Source organism: Plectropomus leopardus, chromosome 10, assembly GCF_008729295.1.
Source record: "Plectropomus leopardus isolate mb chromosome 10, YSFRI_Pleo_2.0, whole genome shotgun sequence".
Taxonomy (NCBI): domain Eukaryota; kingdom Metazoa; phylum Chordata; class Actinopteri; order Perciformes; family Serranidae; genus Plectropomus; species Plectropomus leopardus.
The window spans coordinates 16,143,422-16,155,791 of NC_056472.1; the positions used below are offsets into that span (position 1 = coordinate 16,143,422).

General features: G+C 40.2%; 1 protein-coding gene across 1 annotated transcript; it reads right to left on the reverse strand.

The window, feature by feature from the left end:
• Window positions 1-1,936: 1,936 nt before the first annotated feature.
• On the reverse strand, window positions 1,937-6,575 carry nr4a2a (nuclear receptor subfamily 4, group A, member 2a). Its single transcript, XM_042494680.1, has 8 exons — window positions 6,433-6,575; window positions 5,833-5,934; window positions 4,781-5,652; window positions 4,188-4,317; window positions 3,854-4,017; window positions 3,316-3,518; window positions 2,970-3,148; window positions 1,937-2,867 (listed from the first exon to the last, which is right to left on the reverse strand). The coding sequence occupies exons 3-8, from the start codon at window positions 5,648-5,650 to the stop codon at window positions 2,611-2,613; spliced, it is 1,803 nt and encodes a 600-aa protein (XP_042350614.1). The 5' UTR covers window positions 5,651-5,652; window positions 5,833-5,934; window positions 6,433-6,575; the 3' UTR covers window positions 1,937-2,610.
• Between the last annotated feature and the right edge of the window lie 5,795 nt (window positions 6,576-12,370).

The window sequence follows — 12,370 nt, forward strand, 5'->3', positions numbered from 1 at the left end:
CATGCCTCAGAGCCTAGCGTCACTTCTCTCCTCTGACAGACTAAAGGAAAGGGTTTGTGACAGCGCACTGCTGCAGCTCGTGCAGGCCAATCACTGCCGTTTTATACACATCTTTGGATGATTTTCATTTCTGCATGTGCAGACTACAAGACGCGGGGTTGATGCGCAGCAACATCTCGAAAACGGTGTGAATTGTAGTTGTGTGTTGTGTGAAGGCGATCCGTAAATGGGATTAAAGGAGTTTTACCTGACTGAAATGAAAGGCGCGGAGTCGGACTCCCCGGGGGGTTGTTGGACAATCTTACTGTTAAACTACAATAAAACAACTACATAACAGGCTCCGGTTAAACCTTTAACGGTGGCTTAGACAAAAATGTTCCCGTGTGTAGCGTCATAATTTTTTGTTCATTTAAAAATTAGCAGCAAAGTGCAGCGCTGTGACGCACAATGTAAACGAGCGCTCAACAGGATTTCACAATTGTTCAGCTGCACACTCCTTGCGTTTTCTTTTGATTTGTTATAGCACATTGTAGGCTTTTTATTGTGGGGAAAACTGTCCGTTTAAGTTTTGGTCTGAATCATCGGCAGGTTAAATCTGCGTGATAAAAGTGAAGGCAGATTTGAAGTAACGCAAACATGATCTTGTGTACAAATTGAAATAACATAAAGGTGGACATCACATTTTTAATCCTTTGACTGTTAGGCAACAAGGACAGTCTGTCCAGAAAGACAACCTTAAACTTTTATTTGCATCAAGTTGCGCGTCAACAAAGAGCACCCAGAGGAACAGACTGAATTATAAAACCCCGATTTTCTTTTTGAAATTGTTCGCTGATAATTTTACTTTATTTGGGATTCAAGCGGAAAATGAAGACTCCTGTTTAATTTTGTTGTTTCCTTTGTAAAACACTAAAAGGCAAATAATGAAAGGAGGTATTTTAACAGCCTGGGTTGTGTTAATAAAAACGCCTTTGTTTTTTATTTGTTTTTGGGTTTTTTTTTTTACGATTCAACTATAAGAAATATGAACGCATGCAGGAGAAAACTTTAAGTTAATCTCCAACTTTGAATTGTATTAATATGTCATTTTGATAACCGAAATATTTGCTCAGTTTAGGCTGAAATAAAACAATTAGATCGTCTGAAGAAAAATGTGTAACAGATTTTTTGTAGAAACAAATTAGAAAATCTAAACAGGCTAAGATGAGACAAAAGATTAGGCCTGCACATTATTAGCGACATTGTCTTAATCTTTAAATGCAATAACGAACTCAATAATTATACAGAATTTCGCATTTAATTTAGGTACGATGTTAAAAGAAACAAGTCATTAAAATGTTTGATTTTGCGCAAATGGGCTTGATCACAATACTTATAGAAATTAGCTTAAAGGGTTAAACTCCGATGAAATGTTCTCTTTCGTGCCTTCCGATCAGAGAATTTAAATTATCTTAAAAGAAATTATTTAGCAAAAGAATTGATTTAAAAGTTTTATTTGTAAACATTAAATATTTCTTTCTCTCTAAAGTTTTTTTTTTTTTTTAAATCCGGCACCAAATGCGTTACAGAAGTTAAGTACATCATGATGTCAAAGATGTGGGCCTATATCACACACTCATGAACCTCTTGATATAAGATGGGAGTTTTTGTTTTTTTTCCATTTCCAAAAAACGTGTTAAATCATAACTACCTATAGACGCTTATAAGACATAAAACATAGACAACGTGCTCAGCATGAAACTTGGATGGTTTGAAATCGTTTAAATTGCACCATGCTTAGTGTAGCTCTTGGCAATAGAAATAATAAATATATAGAAACGTTTATATTCAACAGCAACAATACTTACAGCACATACAAACAAGGAATGTCTGACAGTTTTACAAACACCATGGGTCCCTCATTTTCTATACAGATGAGATATTTTTCCACATATGCGTCATACATAAAAGGAGTGCCATAACTACGAATCTGTATCAAATCTAGCAGACTACATAGTGTCCGGTATATATTATATATAGACATCACCTCAGCAAGTGCCTATAGAAGAAAAGAAAAAAGGAGAAAAAGAAAACTAGAACATGCGTTGTCTTTTCTGGATACTTTTTGGGATCCTGTCAGAAACACATAGGCACGAGTCAGAAAAAAAAGGAAATTAAATCTTTTTTCATTATAACAAACTTTGTACACATGTTATAAACCGATGCACTGGAGGCATCACATAATCTATCATAATATACAGTGTGTGTGTGCGTGTGTGTTCATATATATAAATGAAATATATTACATCTGAGTATGCTGAATCAGTAGAGCCGATGTTAAATAAACAGTAAGTGATTGCAAGACCGGATTAACTTGACAATTTCGGGAGAGAAATTCCCCGTGATGATTCACTTGATTGGCATTTAAAAAAAAAAAAAGAATTAAAAGGCCTACACAGCAATCAAACTCTGTCTCTTCCTCTTGTTATTCTTTTTTTCTCTGTCTCTACTCATAATATGGTATTGTTCTGTTAGCCTACGGAGCTTGCAAATATTCAGAAATAATAAAAATCTGTCTGACTCATAAACAGTCTTTTGGAAGTTCTTTGAGGTCTTGCCATGGAGTCAGACTCAGAAAGGTAGGGTATCGAGGAAAAGTTTGTCAATTATTGCTGGCGGAGGGACTAGATCTTCTAGTTTTAGGTAAAAGATACGCTGCAGACCTTGGGTACATAGCGTGCGCAGTTCGGGGAGCTTTCCCAAGAGTTTTGACAAGTAGTTGGGACGATTCAGTCCACCGCCATTGAATGTCACTTGATCTTTGAGGCAGTTGACTATCTTATTTTGGAGATCCTCGACTCTCTTGGGTTCCTTAAGCCCGTGTCGCTCTGAAATACAAAAAAAGACATATAAATTACCTCCGATACGTTAACTAAAATTTTGCATTCTTTGTAATCGTAGTTTCCAAACAAGCTGCCGCCTTCACGCACCTGTTACCATGGCCAGCGCTGCGATGCAGGAGAAAGCTGAGATGTCTATGTTCATGCTCTGCAAGTTGGAAGAAAAGTCCACGATTGCATCCACCCACTCTCCAAATCCACGGACGCACTGTAGCCTGTGTAACACCACTCCATTACAAAAAATAAGTTTGCCTTCCACCGGGTTGGACCTGCAATTAATAAGAAAATGCCATTAATTATGCTTGGCAATAAATGGGAATTTAAGAGCCTCCTTATTATTGGGCAGCTAATAAAACCCAAAGCAATGAAGCTTGAAGGAGGAGCTGATGATTATCTAAAGCCACAGATTGTTTTGTTTAGTAATTAGGCGGCTCACCTGTACGCCAGCCGCAGGACGAAAAGTTCAAGGAAGGCGGATTCAAAGAGGAGATCTTGATCTTGCTTCGGTAGATCAGAAAAGCCGGGGATCTTCTCCGCCCAGCCCCGGATGATCTCCATGGAGCCCGTCAGGAGATCATAGAACTGCTGGATGTGCTGAGTGTTGTCTCCAGTCATTTGGTAGTCAGGGTTAGCCTGGAACTGGAATTTAATTTAAACAGCGCCTTAATGAGGTCCTTTAAAATATATAATCCGTGAAATTGCAAATGCCCATTTCCAAGAGGGAGAGGGTGCTTTTTCACTATTAAATTCATGTCTTCTTTTTATTAAGTTCTCTATTTCAACGCAATTTACTTAGGAGGGAAAATATACCACATTAAAAGCCTGAGAGTATTACAGAAAACTTTCAAGGCTGTAAATTGTTACCTAAAAGAAATTAAAAAAGGCCGTCAATCTTGTTCCCTCTATTTTCACCTGGATTAATAGTTGTCACTTTTTTCTTTTTAAGTGTTTTTTATTTCTTGCATTGTACTTACTCTGGAGTAGTCCAAAGCAGACATGGAGGGGTTGGAGTCCACATGGGCCCTAACAAGTGCGCTTATGAGGCTCACCGGCGGCGAGGGTGGGGAGGGCTCCTGGGGACTTTTGGGTTTGGATGGTAGGCGTCCTCTCCGACCTTTCAGATTATCCGTTCGGACAACTGCATTGGAAGAAAAATATGACATATAAATCATTAATACGCACTCCTGGTGTTGTGAGTAAATACTTCAATCTGGCTTTAAATAAGAATCCAACTCTCTTTTACGCACACGTTTCCACAGGAAATATAACTACAGGTCTAAAATAATTTAATGCATAGCCTAAACATACCTTCTCTCACCATTCCGACGACAATGCACTTCTGGAAACGGCAGAATTGGCAACGGTTTCTTCGGCGTTTGTCAACAGGACAGTTTTTATTTGCTAAACACACGTATTTTGCATTTTTCTGAACAGTGCGCTGAAAAGACAGAAAAAATAAACAAAGTCACTCTACAGGCCTGTTTCCAAGGATATATAACACCTAGAACATGGAGTGTGGATTGCTGCACAAGTGATATAAAAAAAAAGAAAAGATGAAAACGATATAATATCAGTCTCATCTCCTGTTTGGGACTGCGCTGAATAAACCAACAAGAGGGAATAGACCAACAGCAAATAGACATTCGTGGTCTTTCATATTTTACTTATTCCTTTGAGATCAACTATATGTGCTTGTCATATAAAGTTATTTTTCACGCGCGCACTTTAAGGTGCTGTTTGATATTATTTAGTGTCTAAAATGTAATTGTATTATATGCTTAGGATGTATTATTTTAGGGCAAATTTTAAATCACGGGCGCCTTCAATAATAAAGAACACACAGCATATCTTTCGTGTAACAACAGAAACTCTGATTGACGGTTGCTGTCATGTCAGCCCACCTTGAAAAATCCTTTGCAGCCCTCGCAGGTTCTCACTCCATAATGCTGGCAGGCTGCGTTGTCCCCACATACAGCACACAGACCCTCGTTTGACGGAGATCCTCGGGACGGGGGCGATGGCACTTGGCTGTCCACCAGCTGATGCCCGTGGCTGAGCTGCAGGGAGTGAGGAAAGGCCAGACCAGCCTGTTTCCGTATGGCGCTGGGCACCGCGAAGCTCTGGCCGTCCAGGCCGCGGTGCACGCCCGGGTTATCGTGGTTCATGGAGACGTGCAGCGGCCCGTCGAACCGCATCTGACAGCTGGACACTGGAGTACCGGGCGGGGATTGCTTGAAGGAGAAGAGCGAAAGCCTCGACACCGGATTCTTGCGCTGGTCTATCATATGAGACGTGGCCGCGACATAGTTCTGGTGGAAACTGTGCAGGGAGCCGGGGTCCTCCCACATGTGATTAGGCTGGACCTGGAAGTTTGGGGTACTCGGTGCGTGAGGCGAGGACGGTTTGAAGTACATAGGCCCAGAGTGAGCCATCATTTCTTCCGTCTGAGGTGGCAGGTGGCTCTGCTGATGGTAGTTATGCATCTGGACGTCCTCCACCTTGATGGAGGACTGCTCTCCAGAGTGGGGCATCTGATACAGACAGGGCGGTTTAACGTCGTAACTGGTGTTATAGTTGTCCATGAATGTACTGAAACTTGGGAGCGAAGTAGTAGCTGTGATCTCAGTGTTGGTCAAGTCCATGCTAAACTTAACAAACTCAGGTGTTAAGAAGTCGCAGCTGTATTCTCCTGCGGTGTGGTAGCTGTAGCTCTGGGAAGCAGGACTAGCTCCTTGAGGTGATGATCCATACTGAGCCTGAACGCAGGGCATGGCTGCAAATCAGAACCGGTAGAAACACATTAGACTTTGAAACCGGGAGGGAAGTTTCACAGTTTAGTATTTAATCTAATTTTACTCCAAACATAAAATAGCAGTGTATGAGTATTTTCATAATAAAATACAGTGGAAAAACAATCTATAATTATATTTGTAAATAATTTTCCATAGCCTACCTCAAGTCTTCTGACAGTTTTTCGGTGACACTTGAAACGGGTATTGTCAGGAACTGTATGGGTGTCAGGATGCAAGAAAGCGGCTCTGTCCTGGATCTTCCCCTAATAAAACACATCACTTTGTAATTTACTAGATTTTTAGATTATAAAATAAAGCATATGTCTGAAGAAAAAAATGACATCAAGATCCCAAATACAGACAATTTTATCCCACTAAACTGCGCGCAAACTGCAACCAATTTGTAATTACGCATAGCGTTTTTAGAATATGTCAAAAAATTGAATGGATACTGACAAAATACGTGCACACAGAACATAAAAAGTCCTCTTTTCTTTTCTTCTTATAAAGTGTTTCTGGTGATCAGACCAACTTTGCGCACTTAGAATTACTTGTGTAGAAAGCAGAAAGCTACGAAAAAAAAACTCGTGAAATTTCAGCAGCAACAGCAGATCTACGCAGTCTGACTCAGTTCCTAATTATTTCAGTTAAACAGTGAAAAGAAACCAAAAGAAAAAAAGATTTAAAAGGCTCGGAGAAGGCGACGCAAGTAAAGCGCAGACACAGATCATGTTGCAAATAAAGCAAAGAGTCATTCTTACCTCTTTCACATCAGGATCGTGGCATTCAATCCATGCGATAAACATGCAGGGGGTATTCATCAATTTGTGTAAAAGCTCCAAATCATGAGCGGCGGTACCCAACAATGCCAGGCGGACAAAACCGTGTGACTCCGCGCACTGACAGCGACACCAGCTTCGACTACCCAGTCTGGCCAATGTGGCTTTGTTTATGTGAGCTCTGGATACCGTGGCCCACGTGTTTCACAGCGCAACGTCATCGGCGTCGACACAGACAAGGACCAATCCGCTGGGGAACTTTCTCAAGCCCCAATTTTTCTGGCGAGTATGTTTGTCTTGTGGTATGTGTTCTATGTTGCTTCCCACATGGACATTAGCAGAGATGTAGTGGAGGGTAAACCCCTCTGTGCTCCGTGCAGGCACTTTGGTGTTTGCAGAGGACTTAGGTGACGCTTGTTGTGGGTTGACATGAATCTATGTGCTGTGATTTCATTGTCACATGTGTGCAAAGTAAATGAGAGGTTATGATGAGTTTCTGCACATATGATTCACTTGAGTTTGATGTTTTTCCTTTGTTTCTCCACCGTAGAAACACACGGGACTGTCACTGATTGTGGACAGAGATAACTGATTTAACATCATTACGATATAATTTGGGGCTGCAGCAGGCCAACATGTAAAGGTGCGTTTTTAAAAACACACAGTTCGCAGGTAAGACATCCCTGCTGACTAATATTGAGTGCAGTCACTGCCTCATAGCTGTTATTTTAAAATTGAAATGAGTGCACATTGGCACATCCAGGCACAGTTATGTCACAATGTGGCTGATATGCCAGACTCACTACACATGTATAAAACAGGCCTAATGAAGCGAGGGTCAATATTATTCTTCGTTATCTTGTGACAGGATTTCTGTATTTCAATTGTGTTCCAAATTTAGACCTCAGATGGGGTGGGGTTTGCGGGGTGGGCTGCCTATTCATAGAGCTGCTGTGTAGTGCATGTGAGCTGCTGTTGGAGGAAAGGGGTGGGGGGTAATTAGTGGGCCTGTAGCCAGTTGTCATGGGGGAACCAATTTAGTCCCCAGAGAGGGAAACGTGATAGGAGCAGGCAGAATGGAGAGTGACGCAGAAAAACGCTCAAGTTGACGCAGTCGCCAAAATAATCTTTTGGCTTTATTGTTCTGCAGCGATGGAATAACTGATCTCAGTGTAATCTTACACCAACACCTTGTAGCCAATCAAGTTGGCCTAAATCTTTCTACATGCATACGGGCCCTGGGCAGCAAGCCAAGGTGAGGAGGGAGCATATAGTGAGCAACAAGACATGTAGTTAGAGATGTATGCAGGTAACAGCAGCAGTGTGTTATTTCTAGTGGATTGATGCTTTATTATATGAGCCACAGAACAACCATCAGTCTCAGAGCAGCGTGTGCCTGTGTGTATGTGTGTGTGTGTGTGTGCGCGCGCGCGCGTGCGTGTGTGAGTGTGTGTGTGTGAGAGAGAGAGAGAGAGAATGAGTGTGTGCGCCCTGCGCTTAGTGCACACAAGGACAGAGCGTGCAAGGAAGGGGGGAAAAGAAAACTGTATATCATGGTTACACTCACCTCTAGAGGACACTATTGTTCACCAGCCATACATCAAACAGCTCCTGTTTCTTACAATTAACCTTTTAATTAACCTAACCCCATTAAGGCTGTGTGGTCACGCCCAGTCGTTTTCAGGTGGACTAGATGGCAGGATTTGTAAATTGCAAATTCACCACACTGCTCTGTGAATATTAAGTTAACTAATGTAGTTAAAGTTGTGATGTTTTTCGATGAGGTGTATTTTAGTGCCGCCTCTCACTGGCACTTATGTTTCCAGTTTCTTCACATAAAACCTTGTAAACCCTTAACTGTGTGCTGACTGATCACACGACTGTATGTAGGTACTGTAGAACTGTTTTGTGTGACAGGATGCTGCAGGGTCATACTGTGTTTCTGTTATCCATTTAGAATTTGGAATGAAAACACAATTAGCAGATTAATTGGCCATTTTACTGAAGAATAATTAACTTCCCATTTATATGCACAATTAATTGACAGCAATTTGAAAGTGAGGAGTTTGTTTGATTGTATTTTCAACTTTGTTTGCAGAAATGTCTACTGACATTACCAATTTTAGTGTTTGGGCACGTAACTGTGCGTGAGGGAGGGAGGGAGAGAGAAATGCATCTGTTTTCATAGGCTTACAGACTGACACAGCTCTGTTATTAATTACTCTGTAGGTACAACAGTGTGTGTCCAGGCTTTTTTTTTTTTTTTTTCACTGGGGTGGCCCAAGTGGGGGGAGGCGTAAAGTACGGGGCCTGCTGCTGCGACACACACTTTGGCACAGCTTTAATTTAACATTTTTATCTCCACAACTTATCTACTTTAATTACTAACATTGCAGAGACTTAGATTCCTGTTAATAGTTTAGTTTAAAAGATTAATAAACCTATCAATCACAAGAAAACAGGATGACACCACACAAATGTAGAATAAAGCTTTCATGCTAAAATAAGGAAATTGTTCCTCCAGAAATTAAAAGTACAATTGCAAGTATACATTAAGTGTCGACAAACTTTAAGTGCCAAAAAATTAAAATAAATGAGCATGTGTGAATACATTTTTTACAGTTGTATCAATATATTTCTATGTAAAATTAGTCAGTCCAAACACTACTGTGGCACTTTATTACTGCCTCTTAGGTTTGAGACTGAATTGCACCTATAAACAAAAATTAATTTTACTCATCAAACACAAACTGTCCGGACAGACAGCCAATCATAATGGGTTGGCACCTGGGGTGGACAATTAGATTTCAGGGTCGGCCCAGGCCACTCCCTAGACACGCCCCTGAGGTAGAATCTGGAAATCTGCAGGAAATGCAATTTATTAATGGATAGTCATCAACTCAAGGTCATGGGTTACTTATGGATCCCAGTCAGACCAGTGGCTGCCCTTTCCAGGGTGACAACAGGAAAGTGAGCAGATCACCATTTCATTCGCTGATCAAAGTCTTGAACCAACTGCTTTTTAATTTGGCTCCAGTTGGTTGTTTTTAGCAACTATGCACCTTACTCTCATTTCACTGTTTTGGGGCTGCAGCTAAACAAAAACATGAAACTAATTTAGAAAACTGAGAAAATAAGTAAAAAGCTCATTTACTTTAATTTCATAATCACTGATTGAACCACCTATTACTTAGTTAACCCTGAAACTGCATAGAAACCAGGAGGGAGTTGTACCTCTCACACGCACTTAAATCAAAGCTTAGGTAGTTTGCAAAATCTGCTGGTCCCTCGCACAAACCTCATTTCATTTCGAAGCACCAGCAAGTATCAAACTTTCTGAGAATTGAACAGCCCGACCCTGAAGGCATCCCTTTGCTCAGTGTCTTCTTTCCATTTCTAGATTCCCACTTTACAAGCTTAAATGTCTACTTAATATGCTTTAATGCCTGCTCTTTAGAGCCAGGGAGCACTTCATCACTTTTATACACCTTTATATAACACACTGTTAACTAGCAATGCCTTATGGAACAGCTTGTCTTGCAGCTGGAAGGCGCCTCCATGGCATGATGGAGGTACCTGTTCACCATTCACAATGAGACAGTAAAATGGGAATAGAGGCCTCTGCATACTGCTGCTGTCTATATCAGTCAACGATGAATATTCATGAATCACAGTGTCATGACATGCTCTGTAATTGGCAGCAACATTAGTAATGACACTGCTGGTATCAAGTCCCTGCATATTCATGTGGTGGGGCAATATTTCCTCGTGGTGCTGTTTTTTTCTCTCCTTCTGAAAGTGAAAATGTATTCTGAAGCTGCAGGTGTCCCTGGTGCCACAATCAATTGCTGGCTGGATTGTGCCCCAGTGAAAATCAGACAAACCATTAGTTTCTTTGTCAATCTCTTTGATTAATAATATATCTGAATTCTCAAAGGTTGAGAGGACTCTAAATAGTGTAAAGTGAATCTCTTTGTAATAGTTATAAATGCAGGCCTTCAGTACTCCTATATACCATGTCAGTGCCACTGGCTATTGAGCAGTTAAAAGATCACTAGTCAAATGTATTGATGAACTTTGCCTAAAAAATACACACCAAAATTACATGAGAAATGAGCTTCTGCTCTCTAATGATGCTAAAAAAAACAGTTTCTTTCAGTTGCTTGAGGTGCAAGTAGATTTAGCTGCTTGTACAGACACAAGCCTGCTCATCGAGGTTACACGCTGATAGTGGGCTTGCTGTGGCAGATTTCTTTTTGTACTGGAATTTGCTCGCGACTCCATTTCGGCCCCACTGAAGCGTCCTAGAATGGATGATGAGGGAATTGGATAAAGCTTTGCCTAAGCTGCAAGGCTTTCTCCTCTAACCAGCTAGATGGGAGGATTTTTTCCTCGTGCCTTCAGTTTAGTACAGTGCACCATTCAAGCTGTGGTGTAAGGAGGTAGACCTGGTTCTAGATCAGTGGAAGGATCAGTGTTGCGATAGTGACATTGTTTGCAGCAAAGAAACCTTCATAGGCACAGCAATTGTCATGTTTGAAAGAGTGGAAGAGTTATTCAAATCCTTAAATGAAGTAAAAGTGCCAATACAACAACATACGAATACTCAGTTGCAAGTAAAAGTCGTGCACTCAAAATCCTATCATCCTAACATCGCCAGTTAAATGTACATGAAGTGTGAAAGTAAAAGTACTTGTTCTGTATGTAAAATACCCCCTGTAACTGATATATCGGTGTATATGTAGTATTTTACATTTATAGATGGTAAAGATGGAGCTTATTAATACTTTATATACAGTTTGACAGTTTAGTCCAGTGGTTCCCAACTAACCAAGGGTCTCAAAATAAATCTGAGGGGTTAAAAGATAATTAATGGACAAGGAAAGAAGAAAACGCAAAGTTCTGATAGTTCTGATGAACAAATCAATTTTATTTTATTTGTGTTTTAAGAAATATTTGTTAATTTGACCTCTTTTGGTGTCCAACATTTATTTAAATTAAACCATTTGTGAAGTTTAGTGGGTAAATGTGTTGTTGGTGAAATAAAATAAAATAAAATAAAAATGTTATGCAACTAGGTACTACTTTTAAGATACAATTCAAAAAGGCTGGGAATTGGAGTCTTCAACAATGCATTGCATTTTATAATCTTATAATACTTTGTTTTTTGTAAAATTCTAACCTGAAAAGTAACTAGTAGCTATTGCTGTAAAACAAATCTGAAGTAAACACGCAACATTTCCAATTGAATTGTAGGTAGATATAAATATAAAGTAACATTTTGGGATTGTATGAGGTACTAATTCATAGTTTGTGTATTAGCAGATGGCGGTTGACTCGCCCCCAATTTGGAGAAGTACCTCTACAACAGCTAGACAAAGTAGCTTCTGGGGACAGGGGCAGCTAGAAAATGTATTTTAGCCACCTCAAAAAAAGTCCCACCTAAAATAATCAATATTAAAAAAAACAATATTAGTTTAAGTGTAGGCTATATTTAGATTTTTTTCACCACTTTACCTTGTCATCAGACAGCCCTTTTTGATGGGGTACTGAAGCTGTCGCTCTCTTCAAAACCAAGAGCCCCCAGTGACAAAACCAGTAGTTATACCTTGCAGAACACGGGAGTTGCTGGTCTGCTGCTGCCTCTTATCACTTGGTTTGTTTGTGTCATTGTGTGACTTTTATGTTTTAAAGGGTTTGTTCGGATTCACTAAAGTAACATATAACATAAACTAACTGATCTAGGCAGCGGTAGAGCAGCAGCTCCTGTGTTAAGGTAAAATTTCTGTTTTCGTCAGTCTGGAGTCTGGTAACTGAGGAAAGCATCGATGACAAGGGCAAGGTAAAGCAGTGAAAAATATCAAAAAATAGAGTGTACACTTATTAGATAGATAGATATTTTGGTAGCTAAAATTCATTT